The sequence below is a fragment of the Gadus macrocephalus genome, chromosome 8 (genome assembly GCF_031168955.1).
Source record: "Gadus macrocephalus chromosome 8, ASM3116895v1".
NCBI lineage: Eukaryota > Metazoa > Chordata > Actinopteri > Gadiformes > Gadidae > Gadus > Gadus macrocephalus.
The window spans coordinates 2,449,883-2,471,831 of record NC_082389.1 but is presented as its reverse complement, the minus strand read 5'-3'; the positions used below and the strand labels follow the sequence as shown (position 1 = coordinate 2,471,831).

At 44.6% G+C, this 21,949-nt stretch overlaps 2 protein-coding genes and 2 long non-coding RNA genes across 5 annotated transcripts in view; 2 read left to right on the top strand and 2 right to left on the bottom strand.

The window, feature by feature from the left end:
* LOC132463715 (uncharacterized) overlaps nt 1–21,949 on the top strand; it is a 48,656-nt gene that overhangs the window by 16,798 nt on the left and 9,909 nt on the right. The window lies entirely within an intron of this gene.
* Nucleotides 2,165–21,949, bottom strand: part of LOC132463700 (acyl-coenzyme A thioesterase 1-like) — a 64,724-nt gene continuing 44,939 nt past the window's right edge. Inside the window, exons 1-4 of one of the 2 annotated variants that reach the window (XM_060060012.1) lie at nt 9,057–9,202; nt 6,863–7,352; nt 4,751–4,953; nt 2,165–3,661 (exon numbers count right to left, since the gene is read on the bottom strand). In XM_060060012.1, the coding sequence (XP_059915995.1) occupies nt 3,053–3,661; nt 4,751–4,953; nt 6,863–7,322 (1,272 nt within the window). In that variant the 5' untranslated portion in view covers nt 7,323–7,352; nt 9,057–9,202 and the 3' untranslated portion in view covers nt 2,165–3,052. Of the gene's footprint in view, nt 3,662–4,750; nt 4,954–6,862; nt 7,353–9,056; nt 9,203–21,949 lie in introns of those variants that run through there. The other variant, XM_060060014.1, reaches the window with a different exon arrangement.
* LOC132463716 (uncharacterized) lies at nt 7,220–8,975 on the top strand. The gene is made up of 2 exons (XR_009527118.1): nt 7,220–7,358; nt 8,885–8,975. It is a non-coding gene; the product is annotated as an uncharacterized LOC132463716 (long non-coding RNA).
* LOC132463703 (acyl-coenzyme A thioesterase 1-like) lies at nt 12,697–21,859 on the bottom strand. The gene is made up of 3 exons (XM_060060017.1): nt 20,899–21,859; nt 18,756–18,958; nt 12,697–13,429 (listed from the first exon to the last, which is right to left on the bottom strand). Exons 1-3 carry the CDS (start codon nt 21,356–21,358, stop codon nt 12,821–12,823), a joined length of 1,272 nt encoding a protein of 423 aa, XP_059916000.1. The 5' UTR covers nt 21,359–21,859; the 3' UTR covers nt 12,697–12,820.

Genomic DNA, 21,949 nt, shown 5'->3' with positions numbered 1-21,949 from the left:
CCGTAAGCCTGGCTTAGTCAGTGTGTCTGTTCTCCCTTTATCACCATCAAGAAACTGGAGCAAATGGGAAAGTCTGAAGATGATGTGCAGTAGGTAAGATACAAGAGTTGTAAATAAAGATAGAAGAAAAGAGCGGAATGGTCCTCTCCCTACATTTCTCCCGTTTAGAAATGTCGCATTTCATGCACCTGTGCTTGATTACAAGATGGGGTCCCCAAACTAATTATTAACGCAGCTTGCCCACTGCATCCGTCTGTCAAAGGACGACAGAAGGTGTGTCTGACGGATGGGGGAGTGTTATTTGCCGACGGAGCCACGATCTGATTGGCTGACGGATCCGTTGCAGCCTGAAAAGTTAACATTTTCCCAACTTCTGAACGCAAGAGACGGAACAGACGGACCCACCATGCATTTCGGGATCTCCCCATACAAAGTCAATGAGATCCATCAACGGACGGATGCAGTTGGCAAGGGGGGTAACGCCTCGTGCCCACTGCCTCCGTCCGTTGACTGATCCCCATTGACTTTGAATGGGGACGGACGCGCAATGCATTGTGGATCCGTTCGCTCCGTCAAAAAGTTGAAAAATGTTCAACTTTTTCAGCAGCGACGGATCTATCATCCAATCAGATCGCGTATGCAAATGTGTGCAATGTCTCGGGCTCTTACGACCCCGGAAAGCTCCCCCATCCGTCATGAGGCGTAAAGATTACCTGATTAGTCAGAAATAAGCCATGAACAATCAAATATCAGAACGTGGTCAAACAGAGGCAGGCCAAGTCGACTCAAAACAGATATTCTCCCAGAGCGTTTCAATCGCTGAAAGCCGACTGATTCTACAAAACGTAACTCTTTTAAATCTTACCTACAGTACCTTTAAACAAGTCCTGCTTTTCATCATGGTTCCAAAGAATTGACGAGGTCCTGAGCTAAGAACCATCAACGCCATGTTTCATCAACTTTTGCATGCATCAGACAATAATCTTGTAAAGTAGTCCCCAGCCCTTAAACAGCCCTGACATCTAGACTTGCTTTACTATGATCAGAGAGCAACCAGGACATGTGTCATGCGAGTGATGACAGTCGTCGTTTAGATCCAACACACTGACTTCGTCGACAATGCTCAGCGTAGGAAGATTATGGATAACCTGATCCAACACTGCCTTGTTTAACAAGCAGCGCACACAGCATGCACGTGTGATGCATCATTGAGCAACTTGCAAGAGGCTGTGGAGAGTGTGAGATCAAGGACTTTTGGAAACCCTAAGTAGTTTTTGCTCAAGTTTGTTGAAGTGTTAATCAAGGCAGCACAGTCGAAAGTGCAGATGGAATCTGTGTGTGGGCCTACTCTCCTCGGTTTTCCCATTTCTTGTATTTCACACACACACACACACACACACACACACACACACACACACACACACACACACACACACACACACACACACACCAACACTCACACACCTCCTTAAAACAGAGAAAACCCAAGCAATCGGTACACTGATTGCTGAGGTGAGATGTAGGTATGGAGTCTGTGTGATTGGTGGCTGATTTAGGCAGCCTCACCTGGCCCCCGTCAGGCTGATTTCTCGGGCTGGGGGAGGCTGCAATGCACACCTGTGGTGCATTGGGCAATCAGGGCACATCAGCCATCGCCACACACAAACTCAAGGGAGAGCTGGGACATGCCATCGTTTACCACCTGCTCTGGCGGTAACATCGTGCCAGCTCTTCAATAAAATGATCATTTCTGCATTATGTGTGACGGTGGAGCAGAGTTAAGAGTGGGGGCGTATGGCAGGGTCAACTGCCGAAGAAGGGTAAGACACAGATGCAGACACATTGAGTCAGGAGACGTCCTAGCTTACATACAGTTGACTCAGAAGCCCTGATCCAGCTGAGTTAATAACCGGAGGGATGCTGCTTTGTATAAACCTAATGACACAGAGAGGAGGGCGAAGACAGTGGCCATGGACAATAACATCACATGCTGCCACTTGGCTCCCTGTTTTAATGAGGGCCATAATTAGTTTCTAGACTCAAGCAAAGTAAACCAACAGATTAGCAATGTTGCCTACACCCATGTAGCTAGAACGCAAAAAAGCAATACGCCACTTTGAAGTTATACACACATACGAACAATATCAGTCAATGGAAACTGAGGGATCAGCAACAGATTTATTAGTCTCAATAATCATGGCAATGTAATCAGTTAGCTTGGTAGTATCTCAAGAAAAAAAAAACAGGAGAAAATGAAGTGCTCTGAAGATTGGAAAGTGACCGAGTAGATTACGCATTGTGTGTTATGCCTTTTGTCTGTTTGTAGTCGTCTTTCATTGCAACACAAGGGGGCAAAAATCACCACCAAATTAGGAACTTTGTGAGGCCATGTTTTAGTGCAAAGTGTAACAACAGTACAACCGTGTCATTGATCGTTCACGCTACAGCTGTCCCATTCTAGTGGATTCCGGACAGAGGTACGGCTTACGCAAGAGACGCCGTACATGAGTCACATGGTCCGCATTGGCAACAGAACCAAAACCAATTCGGATCAGATGACATATTACCAGTGACTCAAAGCAGCAGAGAGTAGATAGAGCGCCTTGTGTCTCAGGACAGCCAGATTGGCGTCTTCCCGAGTCGGTCGTTGGCTAATGAGGCCCCAGGGACACTGCGTCCGAGGGCAGTGAGGGAAGGAGCTGTACTGCGGCTACTATTGCGCTGCCTTCAATGTTGCTACAGTTCTTAAGAATCGTAATACTTCTAAAGATTTTTTTAGGAAACCCTTGTTATATATGCTTACCTGAGAGACCATTTGCCTGATTGTGCTGTTATCGTACAATAATTATAAGATCTTTGACATACAAAGGCGTAACAAGTATGAAGGTGTTAAGTGCAAGCTAATTTTGAGGATGAGATAAACAAGCCTATACGCCTGATGTAAACCAAATTACATCATCAGGTAGTGATTTTGTAAATAAAGTGTAAGGTTTGGGAATCAGGTCATTCCTATCCTATCAGCCTTGTTCCACTGTTAGAGGGGAACAGCCTCCTATAACCTAGCTTTGGCTGCCCCAGCCTCTGGGACCAGGTGCGTTCTAAAGAACTCTTGGATCTTGTTCCACAGGTGCACCTCAGCCTTGGCGTGGGCCTTGGGTTCCCCGCCCCACACGACCGGCGCCCCCACCACCCCGTGGAAGCTGGACGGGCAGTACGGCCCGAACGGCGGCTCCAGATAGTGCCCCGCTCCCGGGTACACCACCTTCTCAAAGTTGTCCTTCCCCTGACGTCTCAGCCTCTCCGTCATCTGGTCGACAAAAAGACAACTGTCCCAGTTGAGGTCGTCCTCGGCGGCCACGAAGAGGAAGCGCCCTGTGGCTCGTTCGATGGGGATCAGCGATCCCTCGTTCTCCGGAGCCAGGGGATCGTGAAGGCTGTGCTTTACGTTGTAAGCCCCAGACTCGGTGACTGTGTTGTGCTTGGAGTCGTACATCAGGGCAGAGTGTATTTGACTCCCTCTGTAGTAGAGGGGTATGGCAACATTGGAGCAGCAGCCGTTTATCCACGCGGTGGCTTTAACGTTTGGGAGGTGCGTGGCGATGGAAAGTGCCAGATCTCCGCTCTTGGATATTGATATTAAGCCAACGCCCGAATCCATAGCCTGTGAGTAAAAAAACACTGTTAATGTAACATGCAATATCCCAGCATATGAGCCACTTTTATAGTTACATAGTTAATTATAATTAATAATCTTAAACATCATTACAATTTTGATATTTGATAATAATTCAAATTTCCTCAATTTTATGCCTTACTGTTTTCTTATTTCAAAGGTGGGAATCATGCCCCGTCTACTTTTTCCTTTGCTTTAGACTGTAATATGATGCATGTATACATGTGTTACGTCTCCTTAACTAAAACAATTTTAAGTCCGAGCAAGGGGGAGTATTTGTGCCCACCGAGAACGCCCCTCAATAAGTGTGTGAAACAGTTTGTTTGCCCTCAAATTTTACTTCCGTAATAGTGTGACATCAGACTGTGCAGTGGGCGGTGCTGAAGTGCAGAAGCCGCGCCTCCCGGCTAACCACAATGTTTGCAACTTCTCGGGAGTTTGAATTTGCCGACGCTCACGCAACGCGTTCGACCAATCAAAGCAGACTGTGCTACTCGGGAGGGGGGCCTTAAAGCGACATGATTTAAATCAGACCGTTTTTGAGAGATGCTGTAATTGGTTGAGCAGAAATGAACCGTGTGAGAATAATAAGAGGTATTTCTAACATACAGGCATGTATTCTAGTAGTACCCCCAAATGCCATTATTACCCTTAAAAAGCATGATATGGGATCTGTAAGTCTCAAATCTATGTTTAATATAATGCTTCTATCATTGAGCGGAGCACCTTTGACAGTAATTTGTCTGGGGATCAATTAAGGACAGAGACTCTGCATCGGCTTCCGAAACAGACCTAGCTCAGAGCAGAAGAACATGGAAGGCAGCACACAAGATGAACTAGAGGCTGAAACTTCTTATCTCTATCTGCAACAAACTGCACAAGGACCGGTTGAAATAGTAGGAGGCGCAAAAAGAGAGCAAATCCATGTTTGGAGGGCAATTACTCAATGTGTCTGTTCAGTTTTTGTGTCATATTTTTGTCATTACATTTCAATCGGTAATCATGTTGATATATTTTGGTGTTCAACTTCTGTTTCAGTGTAAGTGTGCTTGGTTTAGGTAACCTTAGGGTACTCACCTTTGGATGCTTCCCTAACAACTGTATTGCTTCCTCAAAGTAGTCCAAGTGAAGCTTTGTGACCTTCTTGGGCTGGTCGTCATGGCCGTACAGCGCAAGGGTCAGAACCATGAGGCCACAGTTGGCCAGGAGAGCGGCTCGTCTCTCAGACAGCCCACCGCCAAATGTGTAGAGGTCCAAGACAGCAGGGAAGTGGCCGTCTCCTGCACAATAGAAAATATAGTGCATTACAAGCATTAGAAATCATGGGTTCTACAGGCTTGAGCTTCAGAAGGCCGCTACTGCTGCTACTGGTTGCACTACTATACATCTTTAATTTCATGACCATCACACCAACACAATGAAACCAACTATATTAAATGTTGGTGAGGGTTGGATACATCATGAGGTTAGTGATGTACTTATAATATATATACAGTATAAAATGTACAATGATTATTATGGAATTTGTTTGTTCGGGAGTTTTGTCCCAAACACGGGTGTCCCACAAGGCTCCATTTCGGGCCCATTATTGTTTACACTGTACATAAATTATATCTGTACCCCATTAGAGCAGTGTGAAGCTCATTTTTATAACATAATCCTGTATGCTTATGCAACGATTGTAGAAGAAGCAGTGTCCAAGCTCCAATCTGCTTTTGATGGCATACAGAAGTCTCAAACTCGTCCTAAATGAGTCCAAGACCAAATTCATAATTGTATCTAAATCAAGGAAGCCCATCTCTCCAGCCCATACGATTTGCTCCTTCAATGGTACTACAATTGAGCGAGTCCCTAGTCATAAATACCTGGGTATTTGGCCAGATGACAGACTGTCTTTTAAAACTCATGTACTTGAACTTAAAGTTGAAAAGTACTTGAACTTGAAAAAGGTCAAAGTAAAACTGGGTGCACTTTATAGTATCAGGCCATGTCTTACTGTAAAGCTTTGGACAGGGATGACATTGGATACATGCATGCTGCCCCCTCAGTTATAAAACCACTTGACACTGTCTATCACAGTGCCATTAGTTGTATCACTGGAGATCATTTTAAAACTTACCATTGTGCACTTTACAAAAATGTGGAGGGGACCTCATTGTCTGTTATGAGGGATAGGCACTGCCTTCTTTTTATTTACAAAGCCCTACTTGGGAAGCTGCCTTTTTACCTTATCTCCCTGTTGAAATTCACGTCTGCCTGTCTCAGTACCTGGTCAAGAGTCTAATTTCCCCAGATACTCCATACATTAGATCTGATTTTGGAAAATTATCTTTTAGCTTTTTTGCCCTATATAGATGGAATGCTATTCAAGAAGCTCTTAAAAACAAATATGCCAGTAAATTAATTTAAGGGTTTACTAAAGTAGATGGATGTAGCTCAGTGCTGTTGTTTTAAATTCTCAAACTGCACTGTTATTTATTTATTTTTACCTTTGATTTCTCTGATTTTATTTAATGTAATTACTGATGTTATGTTATTTCTACACCCTGTACTTCTGTCCTCTTATCAAAGCATTTCTGTAAAAGAGTCTTGAACTGAGCCAATTTTTCCCTGAATAAACAATGAATTTAATTTAATTGAATTGTCATTAAAGTTGGGAGATTTAAATGGGAGTGTCTTTGACATTCCAACTTTAAAGTAAACTAAATATATATTTAAACGGATAAGACACAAATAAGAAATATAACCGCAAGCGGTGATTAACGGGGTCTGAGCAAAATAAAAAGTCAAGAACAAACTAATGAAAGATATATAAATATAACATTTAATTGTCATATTTAAGGAAAGATTTTCCACTTATAAACCAGACTGCAGCCTCATTCACATGGTCAAAATGTCTATTGATAAGCACTGATTCTAGAGATTAATATTCTGAAAGAATTTTGATTCCAGGTCAATCTGGTGAGGAGAAATAAGGCTAATTCATAGTTTTTTATAATAGCGCCACCTTTGGGTGCAGTGACACAAATTTGGGTGGGTAGTGGCAGTTATTGGTAACCATACCTGATTTCAAGATTTTTCGACCTACGGAATGGGCTGAAATACGACTTTTACAAAATTTGAGGGGAAAAAAGACGTTACAGAAACAAAAGGTGACCCTAATTATTCTAAAATCACTCTGCCACTCACCAGGGGGGACAAAGAGAACTCCCCGGATGTTCCCTTCTTTGATTGGTTGCCGTTCGACCCCATCCGCCAGCAGACGCCTCTCATTGGTCGCCTCGGCCAACAGGGGGCCGGCCCCCGCCTCTCCATCGTGCACGGAGAACCTGACCACGTGGGGCCTCCGGGAGTCGCTCTTGTAGAACTTGGTGTGGAGGGCGTCGGCCCTCAGGGACCACAGCAGACCCATGGGCTCCACCCCCGTGTAGCTCCCGCCCAGTGAGGGCTCCCTGCCGAGGTCCACGGCCCCGCCTGCGTCGGCCCTGTAGACGGCGGAGGCGTGGAACGGCACTCCCTTGTCGTCGGTGGCCCTGGCCTTCACGGTGACCACCTGGGACGGGCGCAGGCCGTCCACCAGCACCCGGACGGGCTGGGTGTACAGGCACTGGGCGCTGGGCAGCAGCCTCAGGCGCACCAGGGAGGACATGCTGGAAGCACGGGGTCTCTGCGGGACCTGCTGGAAGTAGAGCTGGGCGATTTAATCGATTATTAATCGTAATTTGATTTTTTTGTCAATAATCGATTTTTTAAAAGGAAAATCAATTATTGAAAAATAAAACAATATATATAAACAGATATTTGTCATATATAGAAAAAATAATCAATTAAAATCGATCATCAGGTTTGGTTTGAAAAATCGGAGGTTTTATTTTCAGGCCAAATCGTCCAGCCCTAGCTGGAAGGTGATTGGTCTAGGAGGATCCGTCTCCAAGCAGAAGAGGGGGCGTTCTTCAACCTACAGTGTTATATATATAAATAAGTTATAAAAATACAAAGCTTTTGTGATGAGAAATATATATTTCGGAAATATATGTTTGCCACATGAAGGAAGACGTGTAAACAGAACGTATAACCAAATCAAGGGTCCATTAAATGGATCCTTGAACCTTATCCTTATATGAACGGACAAAATAAGCACTTGCATAATACTGGTTCAACAGCAAGATGTAAAAAAATTGTCTGACATGAAAATCCTTCAATTTAAAGTATAAAAGCATATCGGTTTCAGATAATGCAGATTTGCAATGTTAATGTAAACTGTGAACATTTGCTAGTATAATGTTATTCTGCATGTTTCTTTTGATACAGACAGGAGGTATATTCTCAGCTCAACAGGTCAGTCTGTCTATTGGGAGTCTGTGATGCAGGCTACTAAGCGAACAACTGCAATGTCAAAGTAGTATTACCGGTTTAATACAATGAGCTGATCTCCAATAAGAATCTATATCCAAAGTTGACAAAGTCTGAAGAATCGACACGTCTTTGACATTTGACCATAGATGTTAAATATATCAAGGATACGGTAATAATGTGAGCAGGAAATGTAACGGCAAGGACTGAAGGATAAAGATAAAGGATAAAGGCAGCTCAGTTACTCCTTCTAGTCACCAAGGAGCCAGAGTCAAGTTTCCCTCAAAATCATTGAATTCTGGTCAAATAGGCCTAAGCATTTAATAGTGGACACGCATAAAAATGCATAGTGAATCATAAACGAATCGTCATGAACCCAAAAGGATAATCATCCACTTCAGCATATTGTTTGAGGTAGAACAATAAAAGATAAATACGCTTATTATAATTGGCCATTTAATCCCATGCTATAACTAATTTATTTTGTGAGTGGGATGACAGGCCGCAGGATGCCATTTGTAAACACACACTTTTAAAAAGTATGCAGCGCCCTCTAGCGACACAACTAGGCCCGTACTCCACTGTTGTGATATTTCCATAAAAAAATGCCTAGTATGTCATAGTTAGATAGTCATACATTACCATCGAAAACAAATGAAAGACTTGATAGATTATTTACACAATTGTTTCGCAGTTAAATATTCGTTGCAAACTAACTTGTGGCAATTTCGCTTGTTGCAATTCATTACGAACTAAATCAGACAGCAGGAATATCGACTGATATTTATTTGTTCAAATGTGATGTGTAGATTGCATATTTGTGTGGAAAAGAAACTTAAATATTGACCAACTATGCAGTTTCGTATCTTCGTGTCCTTTACTCCTGATACGAGTTGGTCCCTTATACCCACACAGACAGGGATCTTTTTAGTGCATAGCCTACTTGCCTGGCCACCGACCAAAAAACAATACTCATTGATTATTTACCGCTTTCCTCCTGTTTTCTTGCTTGGTGTCGAGTATAACCTACCTAGTTCTTACGCGTTTCCTCGCACGGGGTGAACCTCTTCGGAATGTATATAAGAGCTACAATGCACAGAGTTGACCCAGCGGTCGTTTATCCTGATGACGTCATGAACACGCCCACTAAAAGTGCAGAACAAGCCGTTGCTCAATACCAATTCCGCGGACTCGCGGACTTGGAAGTTCGCACTTGGCAAGTCCGGACTTCAAGTACACACTTCCGAGAAACGGGAGTAAGAACCTGCAATTGGAACAGCAGGGGACTCGATGACGTCACCACCTCAGCTCGTCTGTTAACTGCTTCGGCCTCATGTAGGTATATAACTACTAGGCTACTGAACAATATAAACAAATTATATAAAACAAAACACCAGCCTCTTTAGTTTTAAAATAGTATGTTAATATTTTGAATGAATATAAATGAAAAGTTATGCGAATTCACACGGCAAGCCAGCCTACATATAGCCTAAACAATCAGTGGCTTGAAAAAGATTGTATGAGATTGCCGTTTATCAATGTTCCTATATAGCCTATTATTATATTATTGGAGAGTAGGCTATTGATATAAGAATTACGAACGAGCGAGAATAGAAACGCACCCGCACCCGCACCCGCACGCGCACACACACACACACACACACACACACACACACACACACACACACACACACACACACACACACACACACACACACACACAGATGGATCCGACCGGGATTTCCGTTGCCGTTGCGATGGGTTTCCTCTATCAGCGACTTATACAATATAAACAAATCTCTTTCATTTTAGAATAATAGTATGTAAATATTTTGAATGAATAGGCCTCCATCCTTGTTATAGGAAATGTTGCTATATATAGCCTATTTTATCGCTTGATATTTTAAAGGAGACATATTATGGTGTTTTCCTAACAAGTAAACATAGTATTTAAGTTCCAGAAAACATGTTTTTGAAGTATTTTGCTGGAAACAGCTTTTAGGAAAAAAATATTGACTACCGCTATTCCCCTCTGTTTCAGTCCCTTCAAAATGCGCTGTTTATGGTGTCTGTAGCATTGATGCAAATGAGCTGCTGCCCATTGACCAATGAGCTGTCAGACTGAACATGGAGGAGAAGGGATTGTTGCCGTTTGCTGACTCCTGGAGCTCTATATCTATATAATATAGTATAACAATAATAATATTATATACAGTTATTTATATAATCTATCCAATATCACGGCCAAAAGCTATGTGCGCCTCGGATGATATTATGAATAATAAAGACTGTGTCTGACGTCTCTGGTACACAAGTAAAGACTCGTAGTGGGGGATATCTCGGCCATGGTTGAGAAGAATTGGGGGGAAGAAACTTTGGCCTTGACTCTCTGAAGTCCATGAACCGCGACATGGAGGAGAAAAGGATTGTCCCCCGGGAGCTGAGCCGCCGGACTGCCTCCGAGCTCCCCGCGCCGGAGCTGCCGGCCGCCGTCGGAGCCGTCCGGCCGCAGTCCGGCACCCCCGGCGGTGTACTCCGGGAGCTGAACGGGCGACGAGCAGCTCCGGCGGAAGAGCTGCTCCGGCTGGGGTAGCTCGGCGGCAGCCCGGCAGCTGAGCTCCGGCAGTGCAATCCCTTTCTACTCCATGTCTCCTCCTCCCGACTTCCCTTCGGCAGCCGTTCCGGCGGGGGTGAGCTCGCCCGCTGGTCCACAAAATCTTAGCGATGTTCTGATTGGAGGGGAGTGGGGAAGTGGGAGGTAATATTCAAATGTGCCCCCTTCTTACATAGGAGGGGGCGCCGAAACTGACCGGCTCGTTTGGTAGCTGGAGGCGGGCTGCTTCCAGAAATGTGTAACTCACTCAAAAAATCATGTACAGACTTATTTCAAAGTTTGTTTGCGTGTGGGAGCACCATCTACCCACAACAACACCCCAAATCACAGGAAAAGTGCTGTTTTCATAATATGTCCCCTTTAAAACAGGAATGCGAAATGCATCCTGGGATATTTAACGGCCCCAAGTCCACACAAGTCACCTCCGATACATCCTCGATGAAACGGCCAATTTAAGAACGTAGGTCTACTTTGAATTGGAACAGTACTTGGGCAACGACTGCTGACGTTTCACAAGAACGCAAGTACACAAGTACCGAAAAGACCGCAAATTGTCTACTCAAAGCCGGGGTTATTTGTGTGACTCCATGTAGCGTTGGTATTTTAGATTGTAATTTTGACTGATATTTCGAGGAGATATCCATCTAGGAATCTTTGTATTCCGTGCCTACTCCACAGGGCGATGGGCTCATTGATAATTGTACACCAACGTCGTGTGGTTATAGAGGCCTTATGGATACAGCCCATCAATTGACCTTATTCACGTCTTAGAGGGAAAACATGTTGCTTTATTGTTATATAGCATTGTTATATGGCCTATAGCACTTTTCAGGGCCTAACTCTTTGAGTCCTCTCAAAATGACAAGTGACATGTGTGAATCAGCTCAATACAGACAACATTGCAGGTTGAATCCGTGGGTGTGTTGAGGCCCACTCTCCTCTGTCTATAGATGCAGACACACAGTGAGTCAGGAGATTTCCTCACTAACCCTAAACCCAATGACACAGAGAGAAGGCCAAAGACAGTGGCCATGGAAAATAACATTGTCCCAGGCTGCCCCTTGGCTCCAGTATTTTAAACTCACGTCAAATCACGTTACATCTGCAGTTAACCAATGTTGCTTGTTGCCTACAGCCATGAAGCACAAAAAGAAAAACAAAAAATGGCTGTAGTAACAGTGTAACAGTCAGTGAAAGGAAAGTGAACAGCATTTGCTAAATAGTCAAGACTGCATAATGAAGTAATTCTTATGTGTAAGCAGTGATGCTCTAATCTGACCACTTTTTTCAGTAACGAGAAATCTGATGTGTTACTATTTCCAAACCAGTGATCAGATTTGAGTTACTTATCCAAATCACTCTGCGTTACTAATTTTGTCATATCTAAAAATATCTATTTTTGCTTTCTTCTTGCCTCTCGATGAGTGACGAAGATCACGTATGCGACAAGTGTCACCCAGACGCGCAGGAAGATTGTCGACAGGGTGGGTGTGCGGGTGTGGTTACAGCATTGAGTGTTGTTGGCAGCTTCTGCATGCAACTAATGAAGTAACTTGTAATCTAATTTAGTTACTTTTAAAATCAAGTAATCACTAAAAGTAACTTAGTTGCTTTTTACAGGAGTAATCGGTACTCAGATTACCTTTTCAAGATAACTGGGGCAACATTGTGTGTAGGTCAAGAAAACACAACTAAGGCTCATGCAGTAGCTAAAGTAAAAGATTAGAGGGAAAAACTGCAGATCCCACCATGTTGCCTCTATTACAAATAAATGAACACATAATCAAGATGGGAACACAACTCTGAGCACCTTTAAAACAAGACTGAAGACTTTTATGTTTGCTATAGCTTTCTGCTAAATAACTTTGCCTTTATTTTCTATTTTAATACTAAAATGCCTTTTTAACTTTCTATTTTTGCATATGTTTTTCTTTTACTTGCCTATTATTTTATTTTATTGTATGACACTGTTTATATGTGAAGCACTTTGAGTCTGCCTTGTGTATGAAAAGTGCTATATAGATAAAGTTGCCTTGCCTTGCCTAGTATACCTTTCTTTGTGTGATATGGCAATTCAACAAACAAGACTCATAGTTTCATGTCAAAACAAGGAGGCACAAATCATTACAGTCATTGATCTTTCTACTCTGGAGCTTAAGGTTATAGGATGCTGCAGCCTCCTATAACCTAGCTTTGGCTGCCCCAGCCTCTGGGACCAGGTGCGTTCTGAAGAACTCTTGGATCTTGTTCCACAGGTGCACCTCAGCCGTCGCGTGGGCCTTGGGTTCCCCGCCCCAGGCGACCGGCGCCCCCACCCCCCCGTGGAAGCTGGACGGGCAGTACGGCCCGAAGGGTGGCTCCAGATAGTGCCCCGCTCCTGGGTACACCACCTTCTCAAAGTTATCCTTCCCCTGACGTCTCAGCCTCTCCGTCAGCTGGTTGAGATAAAGACAACTGTCCCAGTTGAGGTCGTCCTCGGCGGCCACGAAGAGGAAGCGCCCTGTGGCTCGTTCGATGGGGATCAGCGATTCCTTGTTCTCCGGAGCCAGAGGGTCGTTAAAGCCGTGCTTTACGTTGTAAGCCCCAGACTCGGTGACCGTAACACGACGGAGGTCGTACATCAGCGCCGAGTGTATTTGACTCCCTCTGTAGTAGAGGGGCATCACGACGTTGGAGCAGCAGCCGTTTATCCACGCGGTGGCTTTAACGTTTGGGAGGTGCGTGGCGATGGAAATTGCCAGATCTCCGCTCTTGGATAATGATATTAAGCCAACGCCCGAATCCATGGCCTGTAAGAAAGAAATAAAGATTAAAATAGCCTACATTTTATAACTACTGTATTCTTATTTTAAATCTATCATCTATGTTTACTATAATGTTTCTATCATATTTCCCTAGGGATCAATTAAGTCCAGAGACTCTGCATTTGCTTCTGAAACAGATCTAGCTCAGAGCAGAAGAACATGGAAGGCAGCACACAAGATGAACTAGAGGCAGAAACTTCTCTATCTGTAACAACCTGCACAAGGACTGGTCGAAATGCTAAGATGTGAGCAAATAGAGTAAATCCATCTTTAAAGCTTAAGGTGCGGACACACCAAGAGCGTATCCCGCGTACCATGTACGCGCGTAACGCAGCTTAAATGTTGCTTGTGTCAAAAATGCATTTTGTGTCAAAAATGGTCCTACATACGCAGCTACGCGCCTGTGGCTGCGCTGGATTTAGGAGTCCGAGGAAGGAAACCCAAACGCCGCCGTGTCTGGGTGCATGATAGAGCTTGAATCGGGTTAGATTAAATAATCTCGGATATAAATAACAATAATCGGGTTAAATAACTTCACATGGTGTGTCTGGTGTGTTTCCAGCATTCGTAGTGTTGATCGGCAGAGAAATAGTCCGCCAAGACGTTGAGGTTGCTTAGCAACCAGAGACTCTGTCCATGCAAGTGAACGGAGCATTCACTCTTCGTCATAATTATCAAACCAAACATCCTTCACATTCACCGAGTGAACATTATGAAAGTAAAATGCACATTTCTCGCTAAAAATGTTTCCATAAACGCATTTAATGGCGTAACTATGTTACTATTTCCACCCAGAATAAAGAAAGATGTCGGCCGTATGCTTCTGTGCAAGGGTCACTACTCTCTGGCAGTGACGTCGGGTCAAGCTCCACGCTGATTGGCTATTGCGGCTAAGTATCACGTGTATGAGCGTAAAAAGTTCAATTTTTTGAACTCCTCGCTTACGCGCGTATATGTACGCGCGTATATGTACGCGCGTATATATACGCGCCTCATACGCCCCTAAAGGTGCGGACACACCAAAAGCGTATCCCGCGTACCATGTACGTGCGTAACGCAGCTAAAATGTTGCTTGACCATTTTGTGTCAAAAATTGTCCTACATACGCAGCTACGCGCCTGTGGCTGCGCTGGATTTAGGAGTCCGAGGAAGGAAACCCAAACGCCGCCGTGTCTGGGTGCATGATAGAGCTTGAATCGGGTTAGATTAAATAATCTCGGATATAAATAACAATAATCGGGTTAAATAACTTCACATGGTGTGTCTGGTGTGTTTCCAGCATTCGTAGTGTTGATCGGCAGAGAAATAGTCCGCCAAGACGTTGAGGTTGCTTAGCAACCAGAGACTCTGTCCATGCAAGTGAACGGAGCGTTCACTCTTCGTCATAATTATCAAACCAAACATCCTTCACATTCACCGAGTGAACATTATGAAAGTAAAATGCACATTTCTCGCTAAAAATGTTTCCATAAACGCATTTAATGGCGTAACTATGTTCCTATTTCCACCCAGAATAAAGAAAGATGTTGGCCGTATGCTTCTGTGCAAGGGTCACTACTCTCTGCCAGTGACGTCGGGTCAAGCTCCACGCTGATTGGCTATTGCGGCTAAGTATCACGCGTATGAGCGTAAAAAGTTAAATTTTTTGAACTCCTCGCGTACGCGCGTATATGTACGCACGTATATATACGCGCCTCATACGCCCCTGACGCGAGTAAAATGTTGCTTGGTACGCATGATACGCATGTACGCACCTCATACGCGCGTAAACCAATGCTTCCCTATGGAAAAATTGCCGATTTTATACGCGTGGTACGCGGGTAACGCGTTTGGTGTGGCCGTACCTTAACGCGAGTAAAATGTTGCTTGGTACGCATGATACGCGTGTACGCACCTCATACGCGCGTAAACCAATGCTTCCCTATGGAAAAATTGCAGATTTTATATGCGTGGTACGCGGTAGGGATGGGAAGATTCACCGGTTCGCACCGATGCATCGTCATAAAAGCTCACGATGCGATGGCCCGGATCAAAAATGGGTGCATCGGATACAATGTGGGATGAACCGCGATGCATCGTAGCTAAAAATTTTGCATCGGTATAATCCGGTACAATTGTATATTTCTAGATTCCCCCTCTCTAACTGTTTCCTAAACGCGCTCTCATCTCCACTGCTGTCAGTGGCAGATTCTCGTGAAGTGTCGCGGCCAAGTATCGCGCGAGTTGAAGGAGTGGTCGGGAGAGTTACAATGGCTGATGAGGAGTTATACGTCCCTAAAGCTTGCAATAAGTCCAAGGTTTGGCAAAACTTTGGCTTTGCAAAGAAAGATGGAAAATTGGATAAGACCCATGCAATATGCAAAATATGTCGTGCTGCCATAAAGTACACAGGCAGCACGACTAATTTAGGTACTCACCTGAAGAGGCGACATGGTGAGACGTCTGCCTCATCCTCCGATTCATCTATGGCTACAGTGGCTGCCTCAACAAGTACACCTGCGCAAAGTATTTCCACCTTTTTTCATGCCCCGCTGGCTACCAACTCAGCTCGATCAAAGGCAATAACCGAAGCCATTGCCTTCTTTATTTGCAAAGATATTCAGCCTTACAATGTTGTTGAAAACGAGGGCTTCCAATACCTCCTAAACATTCTGGAGCCGAGGTACCACATCCCGAATAGGAAGCTTTTCACAGATAAAGAAATCCCTCTTCTGTATGAAAAAGTGAGGCATGAAATAGCTAAATCGTTGAGCAATGCCAAAAGAGTTGCTATTACAGTTGATGGTTGGACGTCTCGCGCCACTGACTCCTGTCACCGTAACGGCACATTACATCGATGAAGAGTGGGTTTTACAAAACCACGTCCTTCAAACCAGACCGTTCAACGAGGCTCACACAGGGAATAATCTGGGACTTTTACTGAAGGACGTTTGTTGCACATGGAACATCGCAGACAAGAACCCAGCGTTGGTCACGGACAACGCAAAAAATATGTTACTGGCTGGAGTTCGTGCAGAGATAAACCCCCATGTGCGATGCATCGCGCACACGCTCAATCTGGCCTCACAAAAATCCCTGAAGGTGGACAGGGTGTCAGAGCTTCTGGTGAAAGTGAGGAAGATTACAACTTTTTTTCACAGAAGCCCACAAGCAACTGAGGTTCTACGTGAAATGCAGGCCCAGTTACACATGCCAAATCACAAGCTCATCCATGATGTTCCCACAAGATGGAACAGTTCACTTGACATGTTGGAGCGTTTTTGGGAGCAGCAGCCTGCTGTGTTGAACACTCTTCTGTCAAGGAAGATAAAGAGGGGAGAAGGATTAGCCAGCCTGACAGAGGAAGACATGACACTGATCCCAGAGGTCATCAAATTGATGTCCCCTCTGAAAGTGGCAACAACACTCCTCAGTGAGGAAAAACACCCCACTATCTCAATGATCTCCCCAATACAGGCCAAACTTCAGAAGCATTTCCAGCCAGATGAGAGCGATCTGCTGGAAATTTCGGTGATGAAGGAGCGATTCCGACAGGATTTTGATGGTCGCTACACGTATCTCCAAGACCTCCTCTACTATGCTGCAGTGCTCGATCCACGGTTCAAAGACCTGGCTTTCTTGGAAGACCACGGCACCAAGGACATGGTATTCACAAAGCTAACAGCAGAGGTGGTGATGATGGAGGAAGAGGTAAGAATATACTCCATAAACCGTAGCTAAACTCTCTATTTGTTACTTGAATTTACCTGTGTCTTCTTTGAATTGGAAAAAGAAATCTAGCAGCTAGTCTCCTTTTACTGATTTTTGTCAGGCAAGTGACACTGGCACACTCAATGAGGGCCAGGCAGGTGACAGTGGCACACTGACTGAGGGCCAGGCAGAGGTTGACAGAAGCCCAGAGGAAGAGAGAGGTTTGTTCTGATAGGAACTGTGCCAAAAGTTATAAAATAATGTTTTAAGATGCATTTATCATATATATATAGTTATAAAGTATTATTTAAATAATATATATGGAATGGAACAAAAGAGCACTGTGGATTATCAGTTGTGTTAAAAAAAATGTCAAAATTATGACATACAATACTATCTTACAAAGTTATGACTTACAATACTATCTTACTATATTATATATATAGTAAGAAAGTATTGTAAATCATAATTTTTACATATTTTTTTAACACAACTGATAATTCACTGTGCTTTTCTGTTCCATTCCATAGATGATGTCCCCCCCAAGAAGACAGCCTTGAACCAGATGTTTGGGGATTTCCTCACTGCGAGAGCACCAATGAAGACCACAAGGGAGAGGGCTAGGGCAGAAATCTTAAAGTACAGAGAGAGGGATTCTTTAGCTTTGAGTGGTGATGTGTTGCAGTGGTGGAAAAAACAAGTGGATCTTCCACTGCTTTCAGCCTTGGCAAAGAGCTACCTGTGCATCCCAGCAACGAGTGTACCCTCTGAAAGAGTGTTTAGCACGGCTGGGGACATAGTTACAGCACAGCGCAGTTTGCTTCATCCTGATCATGTGGATCAACTCATATTCCTTAAGAAAAACCTGAAAATAGGACAAATTAGTTAAATTTAGTGTGTGAGGCAGTTGATCCACATGTTTAGGATGAAGCAAACTGTGTTGTGACTGTCAGGTATAGTGAAAAAATTTTACATTCAGAACACACTCATGCACATACACACACATACACATACACATTACACATACATGTTTTCTTTTGTCAGAAACCTTGTTACTGATTTGTTGTCTGACAAACAAAAATGTTACATTCAGAACACACTTACACACATACACATAAATGTTTTCTTTTGTCAGAAACCTGGTTACTGATTTGTTGTCTGACAAATAAATAAATCATTATGTATCATATTAAATTGCATAGAATTGTATTATTTAGCATCGCATCTTGTTGAATCGCATCTTGTTGAATCGCATCGTGTCGAATCGCACTGCATCGCAATAGGGGTGAATCGTATCGTATCGCATTAGCAGCTGCTTTTATGTATCTTGAATGTATCGGATCGTTGGCAGTGCATCGAGATGTGTATCGCATCGTCCTCCTGATGGAGATGCACATCCCTAGTACGCGGGTAACGCGTTTGGTGTGGCCGTACCTTTAGATGTTTGGAGGACAGTAACTCAATAAGTGTCTGTTCTGTATTTGTGTTGATTCTTGAAAGTAGGTATTCGTTCAGTAATCATTTTGTTATTTTTGTTATTCAACCTTTGTTTGAGTTTAAGCGTAATTGGGTTAGGTCATCATTCTCCATAGAAAATAAAAGGTAACCTCAGGGTACTCACCTTTGGATGCTTCCTTAACAACTGTATTGCCTCCTCAAAGTGGTCCAAGTGAAGCTTTGCGACCTTCTTGGGCTGGTCGTCATAGCCGTACAGCGCAAGGGTCAGAACCATGAGGCCACAGTTGGCCAGGAGAGAGGCTCGTCTCTCAGTCAGCCCACCGCCAAATGTGTAGAGGTCCAAGACAGCAGGGAAGGGGCCATCTCCTGCACAATAGAAAGTATAGTGCATTACAAGCATGAGAAATCATCTGTTCTTCAGACGGCAAGGCAAATAGTGCTGCTATTGGTTGCAGTATTACTCATCTATAATCCCATGACCATCACACCAACAAAATGAAACTAAGAGCTTACAGTTGGATGTTAAACAGAAACTTAGAATAAATGTCCATGAGGGTAGGCTATATCATGACATTAGTGAAAGACATATGATAGAGTGCCATGTATTCAAAATCATACCCAGCTCTTATTAATAATAATGTTCTTGCTAAAGTGAAGGACGTTATAATGGACTATGTTACTAAAGTGGTAATCTCAAACATTTTCATGTAAACAACTCAATTCAGACACTATCTATCACAGAATAACGTAAAACATGCTGATTGATCCCAGGGACCACTGATGAAAGCCCTTGCATTTGCAGTATTATGAATGTTACGAACTGGGTTGGTGGCACCACTGGGTAGCCTGGAGATGACGTGCCTTCACATTGTGTTTCCCTATACTAGTCTATTCCCTATTTTAGCTATGCCTGAACAACCCTTCTAAAGACCAACCTTCTGCCTCAAAGCGGCAAAGGGGTGTACACAGGGTCGTACCGAGGCTTTGTTGTCTAGGACTTACGCTCGCAAGGCGAAAAGGCTCGGTACCGCCAGTTAATGACTGAACCTCGGCTGGCTTTAGCAGGCTCTGGCCCTGTGGCAGCTATCCCTCAGTAGCTCCTGCGGCGGGAGACTACAGATCGACTTCTTGGTGCTCGAGCAGTGGTCTGGCGAAAGAGCACCACTATCTAGGTGGTACCAACAGTGGAGCACACGGCAAAAGTCCTCGGACAGCCGGTAGTGTCCGGGTTGGCGTAGGAAGCGCATCCCGCTGTTTAAAATGGTACAAAACCATCGCACGACGTAAGACCTTCGACAGTGTCCCGAGGGACGTCATCTGGTGGGCATTGCGCAAGCTCAGGATTGACGAGTGACTGGTGCGAGCTATATCATCCCACTGCAGACACAAATGGGCGTTCTCGTGTGGTGGGGGTTCCCGTTTACGCAGACTGGAATGCCCCGGGTCGGGACAATCAAAACGCTCATTGTTTAACATGAATTGGCTAAACAAATGACCACTGTAGCATATTTAAACACAATTCAAATTGTGAAGAGAATTATTTCCATTAGTCATTCTGACCGGGGACATTTAGAATTTTCGGTCCTCCTCATTTTTTTCCGGTCAATGACTGGTAATTACCGGACAACGGAAACTATAAACCGGCCTAACTTTCACCGTCAACACCGAACCCCTTCTTCTTCGCACAGCTGTCAACATCCGGAACAAGTTCCGGATGTTTCAAAATAAGTTTCAAAATAAGATCTAGTAGTAAGTACGGCGAGCATAGAACTAACGTTAACCAAGTGGGGTCTTGTTAAGTGTTAATATATGTGTCAAGAGTGGGAGTGGGAGTAGGGATGCACAGGGTTCTGTCCTAAGCCCCCTGCTCTTCATCATCGTACTGGAGGCGCTATTGTCTGGAGTTTCGCACTGGCTGTCCATGGGAGCTGCTATACCAAGATGACATGGTGGTCCTCGCTGACTCTCATGGGGAGCTGCAGGTGAAGGGGCATATGTGGAAGTCGGGATGGAGAAAAAGGGCTTGCGAGTCAACATGGGAAAAATGAAGATCATGGTGTCAGGAGCGAATATGGACCTGCTGAAGAAGTCCGGGAGGACTTCTTCATTCCGGGAACAGGCAGCAACACAATCTTCTGTGGTGGCTGCTCTCTCTGGGACCACAAAAAATGGAGTGGCATCAAGGGGCCTCTTCGCCCTGACCCAGACTACAAGTGTGCTCGCCGTCTGCGCCTCTAGACGGCCGCATAACCACTTTAAAGTATGAAGACATTATTAATTGATCAAATACAATTAACAGCACTCACCAGGGGGCACAAAGAGAACTCCCCGGATGTTCCCCTCTTTGATTGGTTGCCGTTCGACCCCATCCGCCAGCAGACGCCTCTCATTGGTCGCCTCGGCCAACAGGGGGCCTGCTCCCGCCTCTCCATCGTGCACGGAGAACCTGACTACGTGGGGACTCCGGGAGTCGCTCTTGCAGAACTTGGTGTGGAGGGCGTCGGCCCTCAGGGACCACAGCAGACCCATGGGCTCCAAGCCCGTGTAGCTCCCGCCCAGTGAGGGTTCCCTGCCGAGGTCCACGGCCCCGCCCGCGTCGGCCCTGTAGACGGCGGAGGCGTGGAACAGCACCCCCTTCTCGTCGGTGGCCCTGGCCTTCACGGTGACCACCTGGGACGAGCGCAGGCCGTCCACCACAACCCGGACGGGCTGGGTGTACAGGCACTTGGCGCTGGGCAGCAGCCTCAGACGTACCATGGCGGACATGCTTCCACAAGTTGTCTCTCCGAGATGTGCTGGAAGGTGATGGGTCCAGAAGGATCGTCCTTTACGCAGACGTGTGGCGTTTCTACAGTACAAATACAGTGGAGTCAGTTATATACAGTGTATCTCATCACAAAGGTTTGAGTTTTTATATTTTTAATTAGGAAAAAAATATGTAGTCGCTAGATGTCAGCAATAGTCGCCGTCGCGCAATGACGTCGGTTAGGAAAAATAGAGTCTAATTCATTTTAAACAGTGCTGTCTTTTCCTATGTTCGAAAGGAAGCACCTTTTCATCTTGCCTGGACCCGATAACGTTTTCCACAAAGGTTAAGGAAAGGGGGCATAAAGGTTAGGAGATTTGACTTTCGGAATTGGGCCCATGTCTATTGGAAGTCTGTGATGCAGCCTACTAAACAAACAACTGCAATGTCAAAATTGGAATACCGGTTTAACAATAGGCCTACTGGTTATAAAACCCACCACATACACATGACGCTTTTAGATCCACTGTAAACAGTAATGTAAACATAGATATTGGTGCCTTTGCCTGTGCCGTTTAGAAACAAAGGACAAGATGAGCTGAGCTCCTCCA

What these genes read in the sequence shown, in the direction of transcription:
- LOC132463703 (XM_060060017.1), bottom strand. Translation starts at nt 21,358, where the DNA reads ATGTCCGCCATGGTACGTCTGAGGCTGCTGCCCAGCGCCAAGTGCCTG. An exon ending in AGTTCTCTTTGTGCCCCCTG is followed by an intron (nt 18,959 to 20,898) that starts GTGAGTGCTGTT and finishes TCTATTGTGCAG; the next exon opens with GAGATGGCCCCTTCCCTGCT. An exon ending in TGTTAAGGAAGCATCCAAAG is followed by an intron (nt 13,430 to 18,755) that starts GTGAGTACCCTG and finishes TCTTTCTTACAG; the next exon opens with GCCATGGATTCGGGCGTTGG.